Source organism: Halichoerus grypus, chromosome 4 (assembly GCF_964656455.1).
Source record: "Halichoerus grypus chromosome 4, mHalGry1.hap1.1, whole genome shotgun sequence".
NCBI lineage: Eukaryota > Metazoa > Chordata > Mammalia > Carnivora > Phocidae > Halichoerus > Halichoerus grypus.
This window is the reverse complement of record NC_135715.1, coordinates 2,682,530-2,702,698: the sequence shown is the minus strand read 5'-3', so window position 1 is coordinate 2,702,698 and position 20,169 is coordinate 2,682,530. Positions and strand designations below refer to the sequence as shown.

The following is a 20,169-nucleotide window of genomic DNA, read 5'->3' as shown; positions in this document are numbered from 1 at the left end:
GCTGTTCCTCCCCTGTCCTGTGTGAGAATTAGATTTATTCCCAGCTCCCAAACCTGGCGATGCATCTGAGTTGCTTGGGGGACCTTGTCAAAAATACGGATTTCCAGGCTCTTCCTCCCCACCCCAAAACTGCTAGACTAGAAATTCTTGAGGTTTGAGACTTCCCTTAATTGAGGCTTTGGCAGCCAGCCGAGACCCGTCCTGGGGCGGAGACCACACCTGGGCTGGTCTTCTCAAGCTCTGAAGCAAAGCCCAGTCACCCGGGATCCTGTGGAGACGCCGATTCGATTCAGTGGGTCTGGGGCGGCCTGAGGACCCCCCCCCCCCCGCTAGTGAGCTCCAGGGGAAGTGATTCGCTGCTCTGAGGACCTGCCCCCCTGTGCTCTCTGCGGTGCCTCCCAAATTGGATAATCAGTGAGGCCTTTGGGAAAGCAATAGGCGGTTATCGGTGGAGAAGCAGAGTTGCCGATCTGAAAAGTGGCGTGATGCTGCTCTAATCTGAAATGACTGTCACTGCCTAGGAGAGTCTTCTAGAAGATGAGGCCCGTGCCCCTGGACCACAAAGACCGACATGCACTTTGTACAGTATCTGGGAAGGGAACATTCTTTTACCCGAAATAAAATGAAATCCATGCCATAGGTGAGGCGTTTGGAGCTGAGTTTCTCCTGAGTTTCTGTGCAGTAGAAACTTTTTCCTCACCTGTCTTTCCCTGCCCCTGCGGAGGTTCGAGGCGACCAGCCAGCCGCTTCAGACGTTAGCCTTTCAAGTCGCTGCCCTTGAGCCGCGTTCCCCTGAGTGCTCCAGCCAATCTGGAAAACAGTTCTGCAACTTGCTGATAAAGTTAAACAGACTCTTATCACCTGACCCGGTAATCCCACTCTTGGGTATTTACAAAAACATGTGTCCATATGAAAAAAAACCATACCTGAGAGTTTATAGCAGCCAGATGCATGTGCACCAAAAACCAGAGGCAACAACAAGGCCCCACAGCGAGCGGACGGGTAAACAAATCGTAGTTGTGGGCTGGGACAGAACTCTCCTCGGGGACCGGAAGACACACCATGACCGTGCATGCACACAGCAGGGCAGGCGAGCCCCCTGCGTCGTGTGGGTGAAAGAAGCCGGACTCGCTGCAGGACACGCCGGGGATGCCGCCAGCATGACCGATCGTCTGGAAGAGACAGACCGAGGCCGAGGAGGGGCCGCAGGGGGCCCGGGGCGAGGCGTGCTGAGCTTGCAGAACCCACACAACCTCGCACCAAAACCACAGGTGGTGCTGTAAACGTAGAAATAAAGTCTTTCAAAAATGGAAATGGTAAATCACTTTCGTGAAAATATAATAACAGATAAGTAGGTTAAAGCCAGGGAAGGAGGAGGAGAAGGAAGGGGAGGAAGTCCCCTCTTCTGATGACAGAAAACGTGGATCTCTATTTCAAAATGGCCCTATTTGGGAATATTTCAAATAAAGATTAACAGGGCAAAAAAAAAATGTGTGCCACAGCCAAGTTGGAACCCTCCCTTACCCTTAACCTTTTTCCCTTTGTTGGCCAAATTTCTTTTTCATAACAGACCAGCTCAATATAATGCCAACCTCAAGAATAGTTTTCTTTCATGTGAGTGTGTTTAGTCTAAATGCAAAATGGATATACTGCCAGTTCCGTTCCTGGTCTGTGCCACTCTCACCAAAACGGTGCTCTGCATGCCCGCCGGCCTGGTGGATGACCTCGGCAGGGAGGCCGGCATCTGGAGGCCCCGCACGCGGGTGTTTCCTGCACCGCCCCCCCCCCCCGCACCCCTGTCTGCAGGCAGCGTTCCCGGGGCTGTTGCCCAATCGCAGGGCAAGGACAGAAGCTCTCGGGGCCTACTGGGAGTCACGTGACCCTCGAGCGTGACCTAGGAGTATGATCGGGGAGACCAGCGAGGGATTGCCACGTGCAGATGGCACGTGGGAATGAAAGGGTCTGCCGCCGAGGCCGTCTGTGTGGACAGCTGTTAGTTACTGTGGCTGCAGGATTTGGTGACTCCAGCATCGCCTCCTACCCCAGTTGTCACTTTCTGATGTGGACGTGTAGCCAAGAGCCCTTGTGTCACGATCTCATACGGACAGAAGGGCCGCTCGATGAGGAGGCTCCGGGCACTAATACTGTATTCCATGCAGTCGGTGCTCAGTTAGAAAGAGCGTTTCCTGCCAGGGGCGGCCCGTGGCCCCAGAGTCTGCCCTTCCAGCCCGTTCTCGGCTGCCATCTGTGCTCCCGGGGCCCTCAGCTCATCCACACGCCACTCCGCGTCTTCTTGGAGGACAAGAGCCTTGGGAAATCTTGTCGGTGTGTTGGGCAAGCGACCACGTTTAGACAAACAAAATGTATTTATTGCTGCAAGCCAGGGAAGGCTTTCCCAGAAGATCAACTTCTCCAACATATGCCAGGCAGAATCACATCCAGACTATAAAAAGCGTGGCCTCACGTTGGGGTAAAGGCCATCGAGTGTGACGGCCCACGTGCTGCCTATTTTTAGAATAAGGAGCAGAGTTTCCAGACATTTTGCTCCTATGGGTAGGAACCAGGAGATGACCCATCGTTTCTCTGCTTTAAAATGTGAATCCGTCCGTCAGATCATTTCAGGTAAAACTGTAGAGCGGCGTCTCAATACAGGTGACGCGTCTGGTTTTGTTCTTCATGAGGACTGTGCCCCGTGGAGGCGAGGGACGTCCTGGACCTGTCTTCGGCTCCTGAACCTGGTTTGGTCCTGACCCGCTTCCGGGTCTGCGGCTCAGCGGGTGGGTGCTGGACGGCTCCCCTTTCTGTCCACCTTGCGCTCCACAGACCAGATTCCAGATGCGGACTCCGGACAAGGCCTTCATTTGTGTGGGTTTGTTTTTTGTTGTTGTTGTTGTTTTCATTTCCCTTGCAGAAAAAGCTTTGGACTTAGTGTTTTTTAACAAGGCATTTTGAAAGTGTCCGCTCTTCTTTCTTTCCAAAACATTATCTATCTTGTAAATTCACTTACAGGGATGTACCAGAAGGACTTGGTCGTGTGAAATGTGCCTATGAACGTCAGGCCTTGTCTTCTGAAACTCTGCTTTACTCCTTTTCTGTTTGTTCCTTTGTTTTTAGGATATTTTATCACGATAGCTTTTCCATGCAATTCAGTGAATACTGACAAATGAGTACAGCTATGTAGTAACCACCAGAATCGCGATATGAACCGGGTCCGTTCCCTCCCTCCATCCCCACCCCTGGCCACCACTGCTCTGTTTCCTGTCCCTGGTTTTGCCTTCTCTTGAATGTCGCGTAAATCAGATGACAGCATAGCGTCCTATCAACCAGACGGGCGGGATGTGCTTCCCTCTCTTAGTGGAACGCCTCTGGATCCGTCCTCACCGCTGTGCTCATGAGGCTAAGCAGTGGCCCGCTGTGTGAACGTACCAGTTGGTCCACTCATCAGCCAGTGGACATTCAGGTTGTTTCTGGGGTTTAGCTCAAATAAATTGAGCCACTATAAACGTTTACCTACAGGTCTTACGGTAAGCGTATGTTTATAAGAAACCGCCACGCTTTTCCAGAGAAGCTGCCCCATTCTGCATCCACACCAGCGGGTTCCTCCACATCCCCTGCAGGACCCGCGTGGCAGTCTGCCTGTGTGATCCGGGGCCACAGTTGTCCTTACCGTGGACCTACCTGGTGGCTAGCGGAGCAGACCTGCTTCTGTGCGCTTGGTTTCCATCTGCTCGCCTTCTCTGAGCAAGCCCCTGTTCAGATCTCACTTGGGTTGTCTCTTATTCTTGGTTTCTGGGTGTCCTGTCTGTATTCTGGACAAAAATCATTTATCAGAAGTACGTCCCCCAGTCTGCGGCCTGCTCCTTATTTCTTGACAGTATCTTTACGATCAAACCTTTCAGTGTTTTCAACTTTTTTCTTATATGGTTCATGATCTTTGTGCCACATCTAGAAATGTTTGCCTAACCCAAAGTCACGAATACTCTTCCCTGTGTTTTCCTCTAGAAAGATTAGAGTTTTAGCGCTTATGTTCAGGCCTACAACCCACGTTGACCACACGTTTGTACGTGGAGCAAGGTCAGGGTCAGGCTCTGTTTCCTTACACGCCGATGTGTCCCCTTTGCCCAGATCTGCTGCTACGACTGTACCACATGGTTCTGGAGAGCAGGGGTCCCAAGGCCCGTACAGTCCCTCCTCACATAGGTGGGGTCCTTAATCTGGAAGAGTACCGCGGGCGGGGCTGATGTTCTCTTACATCGAGTAAGAAACTCTAGACAAAAGGTGGCAGGTTTAGCATGAGCTCCGTCCACTTCCCGTGGATTAGGCAGCTGCCCCTTGTTCGCCGGCTGTTGCTGTGTAGGCACCGTGCAAACACCTCCACGTTAGCGTTAGCTTGGAACACGGTGTTCGTTCATCCTGCCACGGTCGTCACAAGAACTGCTCACAAATGGTAATGATTATTCCTAAGAAGCGTGGTTCACTCTAACTGGTTTTTTGGATCCCGAAAAAGCAGTCCTTCCCAGCTTCTGGACCGTTTTACGTATTTTCGAATGAGCTGGGGCTTGGGCTGGAATCCCCAGAGGGTCATGGAGAAGGACAGCGTCGGGAGGGCCGGGAAGGCCTGGGACACACTGCCAACAGCTGAGGAAGGGAGGGGCTGCCCAGGGGACTGGAGAGGATATGGGGTGTCTGCGGGGGCCCGCTGCCCATAAAAGGCAAGACAGGAAAAGCAGACTTCAGAAAGAGAAGGGATTTCCTACTATTCACGTGTTGGCCAATAAGTCATGAAGAGCTTGTTCTACCAGGAAAATACTGTACATAAATTAAAAATCCTGATGTTCAGTGAAGCGGGCTTTGTCCTTGGAAACATTCCTCTTTATCCGTCCCTGATGGAGGAAGCTCTTTTTACCCTCCTCCCCACTGTGTCCTGTAAGGCTGATAAGCTACGGGTAGAAAGAGGCACCCCTTGGAGTTGCGTGAATGGCAGACGACCCTTGCCAGGCCCGGATGGTCATCAGTCCTGCTCCTGTATGTCAGGGTCTGAAGGTCCGGAGTCACTCCACGTGTGCCCGTAGCTGGGGTAGTCTGCCTTTCCTCGGAAGTGAACACTGCACGTGCAGGAAAGCTCAGTAAGTGCCTCAGGGCTTGAAGTGCCTTCTGTCCACAGCCGTGGTATTTAAGCAGTGTGGATTCAAGTCTGGACTCATTCCCTCCGCCTTTGCAGACTTCGGCTTCCAAGGCTGACCCCGGATCCCACACATACTCCCGTAGTGGTTTCAAGAAGGGAGAGGTGAGGAGCAACCGTCCATCCTCCCAGGGATCAAAGTTTATTCTGGTCTGTTGCAGACAGGACCCAGAAAATTGAATTAGAAATAGTCCTTAACACACATAAATATTACATTTTCCTCTGCCTGGTGCAGGAAGAGGAACATTTCTTCTAAGATCCAACTTCATGCTTGAGGTTTTTATTAAAAGATACCAGTCCTTCTATAAGAATGTCGGGAAAGGAAGGAGGGTGGTATCAGGCAGTGATCCTCACACTTTACTGCACAAAGTAACCTCCTGGGGGTCGTGTTCACTGCAGCTCAGGAGGGTCTGGGCCGAGCCTGAGACTCTGCATTTCTCGCGGGCTCCCAGGTGGTGCTGATGCAGCTTGGGGATCACCCGCTCCCATTACTCCCAGTGGTGTGTGATGGCAGGCGGAAGGCTTGGGGATCGCCCGCTCCCATTACTCCCAGTGGTGTGTGATGGCAGGCGGAAGGCTTGGGGATCGCCCGCTCCCATTACTCCCAGTGGTGTGTGATGGCAGGCGGAAGGCTTGGGGATCGCCCGCTCCCATTACTCCCAGTGGTGTGTGATGGCAGACGGAAGGCTTGGGGATCGCCCGCTCCCATTACTCCCAGTGGTGTGTGATGGCAGGCGGAAGGCTTGGGGATCGCCCGCTCCCATTACTCCCAGCGGTGTGTGATGGCAGACGGAAGGCTTGGGGATCGCCCGCTCCCATTACTCCCAGCGGTGTGTGATGGCAGACGGAAGGCTTGGGGATCGCCCGCTCCCATTACTCCCAGCGGTGTGTGATGGCAGACGGAAGGCTTGGGGATCGCCCGCTCCCATTACTCCCAGTGGTGTGTGATGGCAGACGGAAGGCTTGGGGATCGCCCGCTCCCATTACTCCCAGCGGTGTGTGATGGCAGACGGAAGGCTTGGGGATCGCCCACTCCCATTACTCCCAGCGGTGTGTGATGGCAGACGGAAGGCTTGGGGATCGCCCACTCCCAGACCTGTGTGACACTTGGCTCTTTGTGCAGGACCTTCCCGAGCCCCTGTTGTCTCCTCTCAGGTGGGGGTCGTGGCCAGTATGCATGTGGCATGGGGGTGAAATGAGATAAGCATTTTTTTAAGACCTGTAACAGTGCTTCACCCCAGAAGATACATAATTAAATGGTGCTTATCTTTGTCCTGTTTCCCAGCAAGTAACACATGGATATGAATCAGACTGGTGGGCGGGGGTCACGGTACATGGTCTCTCCTTTCCACGGTGTCTGCTGGCTTTTGACAAACATTTTGTGGAAATACTTTTATCAATTAGATTGCAAGAATCTTAGGAGCTTTAGAGATTTGTGCAGTTATTCAAACTAGAGTCCTGCACTTCCTGGGGTAATTTTTGTTTTTAACATCACTTCCAACAGAAGGAAGGGAAGAGCTGGAAATAGGTTTTCTGACTGTGACTTTCCCACTCAGGATGGAAGTTGATGGTCATTTTAGCAGAAAGGAAGGTCCTTTTCGTTCCTTGGTCATTCCAGCCGCTCTTTACAAACACACTAGGTGCCCGGGCGGGCAGGATATCCTCGGGGAACTCTCAGACCCGATGACTGAAACATGCATAGCAAGGTCCTTGACCTTGACGTCAATGCCCCTTTAGCCACAGCCTCACAGGGTGTGTCCTGTGGGCAAGAGCGAGGGTCCAGTCCCGGGGGACAAAGGTCGAATTCAGACTCTTCCTGGCCCTTCCCCAGGGCGGAAGCTGGATGGAATTTGTAAAAATCCATCTGTGAGAAGCTCAAGATAATCTCTTCAGAATGACACCATCTTCACACCCACTGCGATGGCTATAATTCTGAAAAATGGAAAAAAGCAAGTGCCAGCAAGGACGTGGCGAAATTTGGAACCTTCACACATTGCTGCTGGGAATGCACACGGCACGACCACTGTGGAAACCAGCAAGGCGGGGCCTCCAAAAGTGAGACAGAATTGCCAGAAGGTGCAGCGACTCCCTTCCTAAGTTTATACCCTGAGGAGCTGAGAACAGGTGCTCCAGAAATAACCGTGTGTGCGTACCCACCGCGGTACTGTCCACGGCAGCCCTCAGGTGCAAACACCCTCAATGTCCGTCAACGGACCAATGGACAAACTGTGGTCATCCGTCCACTGAATGAAAGCGAATGCAGCACTGGGAGGTGCTCCCACACGGAAGAACCTCAGAAAAGTTGTGTTAAGTGGAAGAAGCCAGGCACCAAAGGCCGCATACCGTGACTCTGTGTACTGGAAGTACCCAGAGTGGATAGAGCCCATCAACACCGAGGGCAGATGCCAGTCTGCCTGGGGACCAGGGGCTGGGGGGGGTAGGGGCGGTGGGGAGTGACTGCTTGGTGGGTACGGGGTTGCCTTTTGGGGTGATGGAGATGTTTTAGAACCAGACAGAGCTGGTGGATAGAGAGCATTGTGAATGTGCTGGGAGCCCTTTAAAATGGCTAGTCTTATGGGAACTTCACAGTGACAGCATGCTCCAGAAAAGGAAAGACTGGTTTTATTCCCAAAGCCAGACTTCCCATCCGAGAAACAAAGGCTAAAGAGAAGTTCCCTGACAATGGCAGGAAAGTGAGTACATGATGTCGCTATCACTTTTCCCAGCAAAGGGAATCGAGGAAAAGGTGAACGAGTGCACAAAGAGAATGTGGGTTTTCATCTCAAAGACACATGCATTCTGCTTTGGTTGACAGCAGATGCCCCCTCCTAGTTGTCTGCGTACGATAATCCCCCCAGACGGAGATGAAGTTTGCAGACAGTAACAAGGACGGTGCTAAGGAACAACACTTTATCCCCCAGAGGGTGCTCATGTAAACACTGACAAGCTACAAGCCTCACCGTGATTAGGGGCATTTGAAGCCTTAGGGGTGGACTGCGTCATCACAAGACGGTGATAGCCTAACAGCTGCAAACAGAACTGAGCACAACTGGGGGAAATCCATAAAAATGGGAATCAAAGCCTGTTTTGTCCCCAAACTTACAGCAAACGTAGCCTGCAGAGGCCCCTGAGCACTAGCCTAGGGTGAGCCTAGGATTCGTGTTTCCAAGGTCGGACTGCCCACCTTCCAGCACAACCCTCCTCAAGGAGGAGGGGACAAACAAGGGGCCACAGCCCCCTTTTCCCCCATTCTTTGAAGATGTGAAATACCCCGGCTTCACCACTATGTACAATACTTGTGCTCAGACTGACTATTTGGTGATTTCTGCCTTGACTGGACCCTCTGGAACACATGGAGGGTAGAGCAGGAGAACCCGCCGACTCCAAAACTGACCTTGGCCCATAGGGAGCCTTACGGAGACTTCCCATAATTCCCCTTTGTTGGAGGAGGCGGGAATCCCAAGCTTTGGGGTAGATCGCATCCTTCAACTCTACCTTAATCTCCATCCGTATCTTCCACCCCAGAGAAATTCCTCTCCACTTCCCCACGCCTGGGCCCCACATCCAAAAGGAGTGGGCAGTGTAGGAAGGGTACCGAAACTCAGAGGTGAGAGCCCCATGCCCCTCAGCCAGGTGAATAATAGTCCGTGGCATGGATGGACCCCGTTGTGTTTATCCCTCGTCCTCCAGCGAACGCTGTGCTTCCGCCCCTTGGCTCTTGTGGAAGACGCCACGGTGAACACAGGTGTGCAAATACCGGTTCGTGTCTCTGCCTCCAGCTCATTTGAGTATTACCCCCGAAGTGGAACTGCTGGACCGTAGGGCCGTTCTCTGTTTCATTCCTAGAGGAACTGCTACGTGCTCCCCGTCGGCTGCAGCATTCCACATTCCCAGCACAGGGCTCGGGGCTCCGACTTTTCCACATCCTTGCCTGCTCAGCATTTTGTCTTTTTTTAATAACAGCCGTCCGTGTCCAATGGCTATGGGCATAGATGTTTGTAGGCTCCAGGAACCTGTAATTCTGCTCTGTGGGTGCGAGTAGTGTGCGTGCAGACAGGGGAGAAGATCAAATCACTTGGACGTCTGTGCAGACAGGGGAGAAGATCAAATCACTTGGACGTCTGGGGATCATTGTGATACCTGGTGCAGGACACAGTTCTATACTGGTCACGTGCATTATAGTGAGATAGGACAATCTTAGACATTTGCTTGCAGTTTTCTTTTTAACTGAAAATACTCTTTTAAAAAAGCCAAGTAAGTTGATTCCTTCATCCCAACCCAATACTAGCATTTTGCAATAGCATCACTTATTCTGGGGTGATTTTTTCTCACATTTAACATACCTTTTTCTTTTTCAACTCTAGGTCTTGTCTTAGCCAGAAATCACTCTGTTGCAACTCTGGCAGGAGATGGAAGTTGACATAGAATGTTCTCGGAACGTTGTAGCTCTTTGAGAATGAAAAGCGTGGTTTCAAAAGCAGCCCAATGGAAAATGCACGTCTGGAGTGACCAATGGTGACTGAACTCTGTTGTTTCTGCAGGGCCAACCCGGGCCAGTGGGCCCCCAGGGGTACACCGGGCCCCCAGGCCTGCAGGGATTCCCAGGACTACAGGGCCGCAAAGGTGACAAGGGCGAGCGGGGGTCACCCGGGATCACAGGACCGAAAGGAGACGTGGTACGGTGACTGCTGGGTCTCCCTCCACTTTTGTGACGGGCGGTGGGCATCCTGACCTTCGGTAAGTTTGCCCGCCTTCTTTACAGGGAGCAAGAGGTGTTTCTGGATTCCCTGGTGCCGACGGAATTCCCGTAAGTGTCTTCTGCGGTTGGGATGTTAAAACATGGTACGCATGCTAAGCAATAGGTGTAGGACTTACAGAAACGTCTCTGCCCAGCCTCCTGTTCTGTTTGCCCCACGAGCCTGGCGGACTGTACGTGTGTCCTTTTGCCCCGGAGCCCAGTCAGATATCGGACAGATTGTTTCCTTTGTAAACGTTCCTCTGGACTTGGCCTCAGCATCCAAGCTCCTTTGCCGAAGCCAGACATTGTTTGGTAATAAAAAGCTAGAGTGTTGCTCAGATATGCTCAATAAGAGCTGGCCTCGAAATTTCACTGGAACCTGCAGACAGAGCAGCGCAGCCAAGAACACGGATGTGATGAAGCCCTGCCGAACATTCATGCAGCTTCCCAAATTCTCTGAAGTCAATCCACACAGAAACGAGAAGACAAGATAGGCTTCGTCCATGAGAAAATCTCCAAATGCAATAAAATGTGTTTTTCTAACCCAGTTGACTTTACTCCTTGTGGTATACAAAAATAAACAGAGCAGCCTGCCTCCCAGCCTCCTTCACAAGGACCCGCGAGGAGATTTCCCAGGGTCCACTTCCTGCAGATCCCGGCCGTGGGGATAGATGTGTTTATCACACACGCAGCCGTCGCTGCTGAAGTCTGAGGACATCTGCTTCAGGAACCACAGGCACATGTCTGGGCCCTTAGTCCGCGCACCGTGTCCCGCGTCACTGTGTTAACATGCACGCACACACACATTCCCGAGGCTGCTGCCTTGTAGGAGAGCGAGGGAAGGAGGGCGTGAGAGCCGTCACAGAGAGGGAGAGTTTGTCCTTCGGAGCCTGAGCCACACATCCAGGAGAAGGAAGCCCCCGGAGCTAGAGAGAGGAAGCCCCCGCAGAGACGCGAGGCCTGGGTGGCGGTGACCCCGTGTCACCTGGATGGGGGCTCACGCTCACCAGTCACAACACACAGCTGTGACCAAGTAAAGAGGTCACTTTCCCATTAGTCAGAATCTTGAGAAATTGGCAGAGGTGAAGAATCCGTAGATTTCCAGGGGTAAACAAGGAGAGAATTTTCCTACCAACTGCCTCAAACCAAATCACCCATTTTTAAACTGCTTCTTTGAGCTCTTAGGGCCACCCATCCGTTTTATCTTCTGGAAGTTGAAATCTGAGTTTAAATGGAGTGATCTCATGGAAAAATATTGTAACTCATCTGAATCATATTTCAATTTGTTTTTCCACTTCATAATCATTTAATATGAGGAGCAAATAGTTCAGAAGTTAGAGAGGAAGTATCGTCACATGAGGGAGTGATCATTCGAGTGAGCATGGACCCGACAGGTTTCTGCGGGATCTCCAGGCTGCTCAAGACGGCCTCGTTCGCTAGCCACAGGGCTCTGGAACAGCAAACGTGAGCTGAAGGGCCACCTGCCACTTCGAAGCAGCTCAGGAATGTGATGTCGAAGGACCGGGCTAATTTTAGCTGTTTAGAAGTCGGACATAAAACATGATATGCAGTCAGATATTAGAGGTGTATCTAATTAGATGCTGAGCCAATAGAAGCGGTCAGCTCAATATAACTAAAATTTTTCTTTGAAGAACAGTCTCAAACTAACACCAATTGGCGCACAATTTCAAATGAGTTGGATCGATTCTAAGAGGGCAACAAGGACCAGCAGCAGACAGATAAATCAGGAGCAGAGTGAAGAACTCAGTTTAAGGAAAGCATCATAGAATACCACAGATCACGAGCAGGACACCTACTGAGCTTGTTTTCTCCAGGCGAATTTGAAGGATCAGCTTTCGTGCCCCGCAATACACAGGGTGGTTGTGATGTCTCTTGTCCCCCAAGACGGCTGACTAGAAGTCTGCTATAGCTCTTCTTATCTGATGGCGCTAGTCAAAGCAATGGCTTTGGATATCTAAAGCAAAGAGATGTACACCCAAAGAAAAATTCACTTCTCTCATCCTGTTTCTTAATATCATTCAGGGTCCTGGCCCTCGGTGTGGGATTTGTTCATTTATCTTGAAATGTCCCATATTTCTCAAAGTAAATCTAAAAGGCATCCAACATGACCTCAAAAAAAATCACTCTGGAATATACGTTTTGTCTGCTGTCAACAGAATCAAAATTTTAAAGAAACTAATAAGATAGCATATATCTGAGCATCTGCTGTGGGAAGAAACAGCACAATAAACTGTGGGTTACTAGCCCAGCCCCTGGATGTCGCAGGAACGGGACAAATGCAGGTGGGACGCCCACAGACTCAGCCTGACTGTCTGCAGTCATTCGAAAGACAGTTGATCATATTGCCTTCCCTCCCCCACTCCCAACATCTCAGAACATCTGACTTGCTTTCTGTTCGAGTTTAAAACCAAAAAAGGAGTGTCCCCCCAAGAAAGCAAATGAGAGGAAGTCAGTTCTTCTGCATAGGGCGCAGTCACATTAAATCCCTTCCAGGGTGCATGAATCTTCCCCGTGTAGGATGTGGCTCAGCCAGACTCACCCTCTACAGCTCAGTTGGGCATGACATACAGAGGCACCCGGTTGTCCTTGCAGGACCTGGCTGCTTCTAGAATGTTTTCTAGAATTTCGAAGTGGACTGTGACCTGCCCCTGCTGAGACAGACCTCTCACTAGACCAGAGACAATTTACTTCTTCACCAGAGCCCCTGGGAAACAGAACTTTGTCTGGAAGGCTTTCTCCTGCTTAGAACTGTGCCCATGTGCCCCTGTTTACTTAATCTTCCATTCCTTCATCTGCTCGTTCTGGGTTATCTTTTCCCGTGGGTTCACGCAGGATGGGAAGATACGGAGCTGTCTTATCACACCACTCATGAGAACCACGGTGTGTGTGCTGGAAGGCTCACTTGCTTTTCTCGTCCCAGGGGCACCCCGGGCAAGGTGGGCCCAGAGGACCGCCCGGCTACGACGGCTGCAACGGAACCAGAGGAGACGTGGGCCGGCAGGGACCCGTCGGCCCCGAGGGGTTCCTCGGCCCTCCCGTGAGTACCGGCATGCGCGGGCCGCCCAGCGGTTAGCTCCGGAAGCTAGCCGGCTGGCACTTGTCAGCAGAGGCCTGGAGGACATCATGTGCCCCCCGCCGGTCCATCCAGAAGTCCCTTTTAGAAACTGTCCCAGAGAGACTTTCTAAGGAGGGCGGGTTGTCTCCTGTGGACCCCACGGCCGGGGCGAGCGGGCGGGCATGCTCCACATGCTTCTTGCACCCCCAGGAAGGTCGCTCCCCTGTCCTCAGTGGGCGGTCAGGATGAAGGAGATGTTCCTGCAGACATCTCGGTGTGATTTTCCTGGGTCCAAAGAACTTCGTTTTCCTTATTCATTCTGTAAACAAAATAGAAAATAATGGGCTTGGTTTATATTGTGCAATCTTACTGGTGTCACCGCATTCTCCCCCAGGCCGCATTTCTAGTGACAGTGAGTAACAGTAATAGCAAAACTCAAATAAAAAGGCTTACAGCTTGACAGAATGCCCTGTGAGTCACCATCTCGTTAGATTCTAAAATCCTCTGTCATGTGAGAAACATTCTCCAGCCCTGACAGGTAGAAGTGAGCTCTTTTTAATGGAAGACGTTCTCGTATTCACCTATTTTGTAGACTGTGTTCAGGTCTTTGCAAAAAATCTTGAAATGGTTTTCAGGACTATATTGTGACCCTCATACCTTCAAAGTATTGCAAAGTCGGGGTTATATCAACATCTTACTTGGTAGGAGAACGTTTTTAAGGTTGGGGAAGAGCAATCACGCATTCTTCCCCATGTTTCCTGCGAAGCTAGTGGATTTCTCGCCCCCGCCTCGCAGGTCCTCCTTCCTTGGCTGTCTTTTTTGTGTGGTTCAACTTCTCAACAAGGACCATCACTTTCTAGTCTGCTCTAATATCATGAAAATTTCATTATTAATAAATATGTCCATTACTTTAAAATACTGATATTTTTAAAGGTTTTATTTACTTATTTGAGAGAGAGAGAGAGAGCACAAGCAGGGGAAGCAGCAGTCAGAGGGAGAAGCAGGCTCCCCACTGAGCAGGGAGCCCGATGCAGGGCTCGATCCCAGGACCCTGGGATCACGACCTGAGCCGAAGGCAGACGCTTAACTGCCTGAGCCACCCAGACGTCCCTAAAATACTGATTTTATCAGCAGGCATCAAAAGACAATTATACACATACATATGTGCATACGCACCACGTATATTTGTCACGATTCCAGTTTAAGAGAATGACCCAGTATCTCTCCCAAAAATGGTGTTTCAGGGCATGTGTTAATATTTTTAACACCGTAATGCCAAAGAAAAGACAAAAACATGATTACGCAGAAAAAATGACGTGTTGATATCCTAAAGGATTAGTTTACTGAGCATTTGTTTGGGTTTTTGAAAATAACGTAAGTCCTATAAAATATTTCCATTTTAACTTTGAAGGAAGATACTATTGGGTAAATATAAAAGTGAAAGTCTTACCTTTGTGGCTAAATGTAGTGACTGGTGTTCAGAATAACCTAAATAAGCGATAGACATTGCCCATAAGGGTCAATATTTAATCACCCAGATGACCACAGCTGCACTGAATGTTAACAGGTGTTTCTGTGTTTTCTCTGTCTCCTGCATGCGTGCTACCATAGGGGCCCCAAGGACCCAAAGGACAGAAAGGCGAGCCGTATGCGCTATCCAGTGTGGACCGCGACAGATACAGGGTACGTTCGCTAGATACGGGACTCGAGACTGAGTAATCGGTGTAAACTCCTGATTAATGATGGTGCTTTCCAAGTATGGCTGAGTTGTGAGGATGCGAGAATGGGGGACACCTGGGGTGGCGGAACTGCCCAACACCATGATGAAGTTAAAAATCATCGCTATCCCATTGGGGTGATATTCAACTGTGGGTGCACACCTTTCCTATATTCACAATGCCCCAGATGGGAGGTAGCATTACCAAGTCCCTGGTTGTGATAAAATGTAACTAGATCTAAAGATTTATTTAAAAACCAGAACCCTTAACATTGTGTCTTCTTAACTAGGGTGAACCCGGAGACCCTGGCTTGGTTGGTTTCCAGGTAAGTTCTGTTTTTATTAGAGAATGTTCCAAGCAGAACTTTAAGAACTCAGGACTCCAAATACCAGTCTACCTTTCTTAACGGCCTACTGTTGCTGCCTGCCCTTAGGGCCCCCCTGGCCGTCCTGGGCCTATAGGACAGATGGGTCCGGTTGGAGCTCCAGGAAGACCCGTAAGTACCACTCTTGGACCGCTGTGGAGGCGTCCTCTAGAGATCCAGCTTCTTCAGTGTTGAGGCGGGTGGAAGCTTCAGGAGACAGCTGGGATGCTTGTGGTCACTCTAGAAAGTGTCCAGACAAAACAGGTCACCTTTGCATACATTTTGGTACTATTAAGGATGAAGAATGAGGACTTGAAATTTGTGGGCACCAGATCACCACCAACCATGTCAAATTTTGCCTTGGTGCTGGCTGGGCGTCCCTCCAGGGACACAGAAGCTCTCTCAGCCCTACACCCAGCCCGCCGACCAGGGGCCTGTTATCCCTGGGCAAAGCAGATCATAGTGCAGTCGGTGAATAAGGAGGTAGTGGGCTCTGCCCGGGCGTGGCCATCATCACGAGTGAGGTATTAGACATCAGTGAACAAAATGGCCCTAGTGCCCCACCTGAGTGGTGGTCTGCGGGTGTTCCCTACCCTTGCAACTCGAATGACCGAGTGATTTGCAACAGGACAAATGCTGGGTGAAGGAGGGCTTGCAGCAGGGAAGAAAGATCCGGAAAAAGAGGCCACATCCCCCACTGCGCAACGGTCCGGAGCTAAACCGCCCCCACCGGGTCTCTGACTCTCATTCCCCAGAAGTTTAGCAGTAAGACAGACGGGCCTCGAACAACATTAGGAGAGCTCGGTCTCCAGGTGGAGAGGGACCTTCTTGCAGAAAGCCGTTGAGATGAGGATCATGTGGTCACAGGTTGTTTGCCTTCCTACTACACACCGTTGTCGGCTTGCTCACAGCTCGCACAGCAGCGGTGAGGGGGGTATTCTTCACACACACGGTTCAGGGAAATCCGCAACCACGGCTGCACCTGCCATGTCCCGAGCTGATCGGACAGCTGCAGGTTCTGAAGCCTCATCCTGAGTGCCGTGTTGACACTGAAGGTTTTGTAGAAAGATAGCGATGTTTGCAGGTGGACTTCCAACTGTGCGGTTTGGGCCTGTACATTAATTCTGTTCACGAACATTTGCTGACCCACCAGCAAAACGTGCTAGACGGTGTCCCAAGGGGAGCCCCAGGGGGGATCGGGAGAAGCAGTCTCTGCAATGACAGGGCCTGGGCCCTTGCAAGGGGTCCGAGCAAGCCGGAGTAGGACACGGGTGAAGTCACAAGTCTGAACTCAGGAAAGCACACCCAGAACAGCTGTCCACGGCCCGCCGGCAAGTTCTGAGAGCCAGGCCTGACCCGGCCTTCCGCCTCCAGGCTTTCCTCCCCGCCCAGACAGATGTACCAGAAGCCTCTATGCATACTACACAGGCTTCTGAACACGCAGGGGATGGCTTTCCCAGAGCTTTCTAGCAGATGTTATCTGGGCCCTGGGATAAAGAAAACAGTTCACAAATTTCTTTGTATTTGTGCAGGGCCCGCCTGGACCCCCTGGACCAAAAGGACAGCCAGTAAGTGGGTTATGGGGGGGCCGGGGGGGCCCGGGGGGGTGCTTACATTCTTGTGCGTACCCTTCTTGACCGTAGAACTACTTGGTGGACAACAGCGTGTTATTTATTTCGTGATGAGAACAATTTTGTCGGTTTTTAGGACGTAATGTTATAAATGCCAAAGATGAATCCAGAGGTACCCTGCAGTGGTTGGCACATTGCTAAGTGGATGCAGTGAATGACTTGTTGTTTGCAAATCACAGAACGCCTGCCGTTGTGTGAAAATCGCACTGATGGACGTTTGATTGGAAATGCAGATGCAGGAGCAGCTCGAGTTTGTGTGAATGCACAGGAAGGGACAAAATGTGACTGTATCTGTGTGGGGCGACCAGTGGCATCCTTCTCACCCAGATGTGACCAGGCTGTTTGTGCCCGAGGGTGAGGTCCTCAGCCTCTGGGGATGCAGTCAGGGATTTTCAAGTCAAGCTTGAGCCCAGAGCTGTGCTGTTCCCGTCAGAGAAAGGTTATTAAGTTGGACGGAGCACAGGAAAGTAGGTGGCTTGCCAGAACCTGTAGACAGAACTAGGGTTCAGTGTCACCGGGGTGAGCAGGGTAACTGCAAGACCAACAGCAGGAGTCTGTGATCAAGACGTGACATGCGTCAGAAGAGCTGGGCTGCCCTTACCAACGTTGAAAGACCATCCGTGGCCCACACATTCCCATGTCTGCCCCATGGAAACCTCATCTCTGTGACCTCCCGGGGACCTCGGCCGCCACCACCCCCGGGGCCCCCAGGCCCACCCCCCTGCTCCCATCACCTCTAACATGGCTTCCGGCTGGGGCTGGAGCTCGTTAAGCCTGCTGCCCCCACCACTGGGCTCCCCACTGTCTTGTAGCCACGAGCAGGGTGGGAAAGGCTCAGAGCCAAGAGAAGCGGATGTAGGACGGGGCGGCTAAGCCCCAGGGTCGCCTTAGATCCCCACTTGGCTGCAACACAAACAGCCCTCACCCTCCGCCAGGTCACTTCCTGGGGACTCGGACAACCAGCTCACGGGGCAGAGGGACGGCAGGGGCCCCAGCAAATCGCATTCTGATCTAGCCTGGCTGCATTTCTGTGCTTTGATTTCAGCTCCCAGCCAGGTGGGAAAGGAGCAAAAAAGCAAAAGTTAATTAAAGGCTTTGTTTTTATTTTTGGAGAATATCTGGGTACAGGAGGGGGTGGGCGGGATACTGCCGAGAGAAAGACCAGATAGGGCCCCACGTGATCCTTTGTCGCGTCAGGCCTGGGGAGACCCTGGGGAGGAAGCAGAGTTGTTTGCAGGCCAAAGAAAAGAGCACGATTTCTATAATCTGTGTAAGTGTGGAGGGCAGCTTCTTGTCGGGCTTATCCTGGGCTTCAGGGTCAAGTCTGTTCTCCAACATATGTCCACCCCCCTCGTGAATCTGCTGAATCCTTGCTAAGTCAGGGCCCAACCCAGAGAATCACCATCCCCTAAAATCATTAAAAAGATCGAAGTGTTTGTGAAATTAGGATTATCTTACCAAAATGAGAAAAGGCTGAGCAGAAGGGACACTGAATCATGATCCTCGGATACGGGATCCATGGGGAGATGGCTGCTTCCCGGGTCTGTCGGGCTGGACTTGAAGACACGCTCTGAGACCATCATCTCTGCAGATGACAGGTGTCCGAACGAGTCCACGGGACCCGGGAGCAGGTTTGAGCTCTGCCACGCACCTGCGGTGAGGACACAAGCTCCGACCGCCCGTGGCGTCCGCGTTCATCGTGCGGCCGGGGGCTCGACGGTCGCAAAGCACTAGCTCATACAGCAAGTGCAGAATTAATGACTCAGCCAACAGCCCGATCCTCGGGATGGTTGAACAACAAACTAAAATATTCTCCAATGTTAGCCCACTATTTTCAAGGTTTTGCTTAGAGTATAAAGTACAGATTTCTCAAAAGCACATGTGTGTTAAAGAATAGCACTTCGTGTTTCTGCTCCCCATCGTTTTCATCACTCAGACCTAATCTCGGGGAATGCGCAGAAGGCGCTGGGAGGTGCTGCTTTCTGCAACCCCACGTGACCCCAGCCTGCCCCAGTTCACATAACGTGACACCTGTTACGTGGTCTATATGTGGAACTCGCAAAAGGAGAGACATTCACTTTCTTTTGTGTCAGATAGCTTTGGGGAGGGGACTCTGGAATATTCTGCAAGGATAATCGTTCAGTATGCTGCAAGCAGACCTTACATTTCTTTTTCTTAAAAAAAAAAAGTATTTCACTGTGATGAATGACTTTTGAAAACTTAGAAAAATCATTCTCTTTTCAGGGCAACAGAGGACTTGGCTTTTATGGAGAAAAGGGTGAAAAGGTAAGGAAACCTAAGAGATTAAAGCGGAGGCCTGCTTAGCAATTAGGAAATAAATCATTTTAACGACAGTGTTCCATGCGGTTGTCTGGGCCATTTGCATAGGAAACCATCACTGTAAAGTGCCGGGCTGCGGAAGGGGCTTCAGTGATAGTGACAGGTCGCTGAGATGGTGAGAGCCCGCAGGTAGGTTAGCCCCGGCCGGACCTCTGACGCGGACATGACCTCGGCCGTCTGCAGCACCCACAGAGTAAAGGCGCTGCCCCGAGGTGTCCCAGCGCGGCGACCCTCGAGCTGACTGGGCAGACTGAGGCGGGAAGCAGAGGCCAACACGGAGCCCGTGCAGGGGCAGACGGCCCGGCCGGGCTCACAGGCGAGCAGGAGGACCGCGTGGGTGTCTGTAAGGGTCTGCGTGCCGCAGGCAGGGACCGTGGGCCTTCGCGAGCGTCACCTGAGGCCACGTGTGTGAAAAGCTCAGCAGGCAAAGCCTCACCAACACGTAACCCATCGCCCTCACCACAAAACCCCCGGCCCACCATGAAATACCTTTGTTCTGTGGCCTCGCTGTTGGCAGATTTTCATTTTGTTTTCCGCTGTGCTTTTGGATGGGACAGCGCACTAAGTGGGATCCAGTACTTCTCAGGTTTGAAGAGAAAGACTTTTTCTTTGTGTTAATATCATAGAAAAAAATTTAAAAAGAAAAACATTGAAAGATCCAAACGCATAAAGATGTAAATACCTGTGCAATGAAATATGACAACATAGTAAAATAACACAAAAAGAAGAAAAATCTGGGAAGAAATCATGAACGGAAGGGAGAGTAGGCACGTCAGGCAGGATGGAAATGAAGTGAATGTCTATAATCTCTAGAGTTGATTCAAGTATTAATAAGAAAATATCAAGGCCCTGACAGGTAAGGGGAAGGTGAGCAAGCAGTTCCAGGCATTTCTGTAGATGTAATGTTAGCGGACTCACAGGATACCCCTGCCAGTCCCTCTTTCTGCAGCTGACACATCCTGTCCCTTGTCTCCTGCTCACACTAGGTGACATCTGGGCTCAATTTGTGTCATATAGGTTACCTGTGGAGATGCCAAAGGAGGTGAGCACATGGTGCAGAAGCCCTGCCTAATAATGTGGCAAGTTGATGGACTTCACCGTCCGTGCATCCCATGAAAAG

The 20,169-nt window shown here is 51.2% G+C and overlaps 1 protein-coding gene across 2 annotated transcripts in view; it reads left to right on the top strand.

The window, feature by feature from the left end:
• Positions 1–20,169, top strand: part of COL4A2 (collagen type IV alpha 2 chain) — a 169,083-nt gene that overhangs the window by 97,576 nt on the left and 51,338 nt on the right. For both annotated transcript variants that reach the window (XM_078070082.1, XM_036091057.2), the window contains exons 5-12: positions 9,724–9,858; positions 9,945–9,989; positions 12,862–12,978; positions 14,608–14,679; positions 15,004–15,039; positions 15,148–15,210; positions 16,611–16,646; positions 18,954–18,995. In XM_078070082.1, the coding sequence (XP_077926208.1) occupies positions 9,724–9,858; positions 9,945–9,989; positions 12,862–12,978; positions 14,608–14,679; positions 15,004–15,039; positions 15,148–15,210; positions 16,611–16,646; positions 18,954–18,995 (546 nt within the window). The remainder of the gene's footprint in view (positions 1–9,723; positions 9,859–9,944; positions 9,990–12,861; positions 12,979–14,607; positions 14,680–15,003; positions 15,040–15,147; positions 15,211–16,610; positions 16,647–18,953; positions 18,996–20,169) is intronic.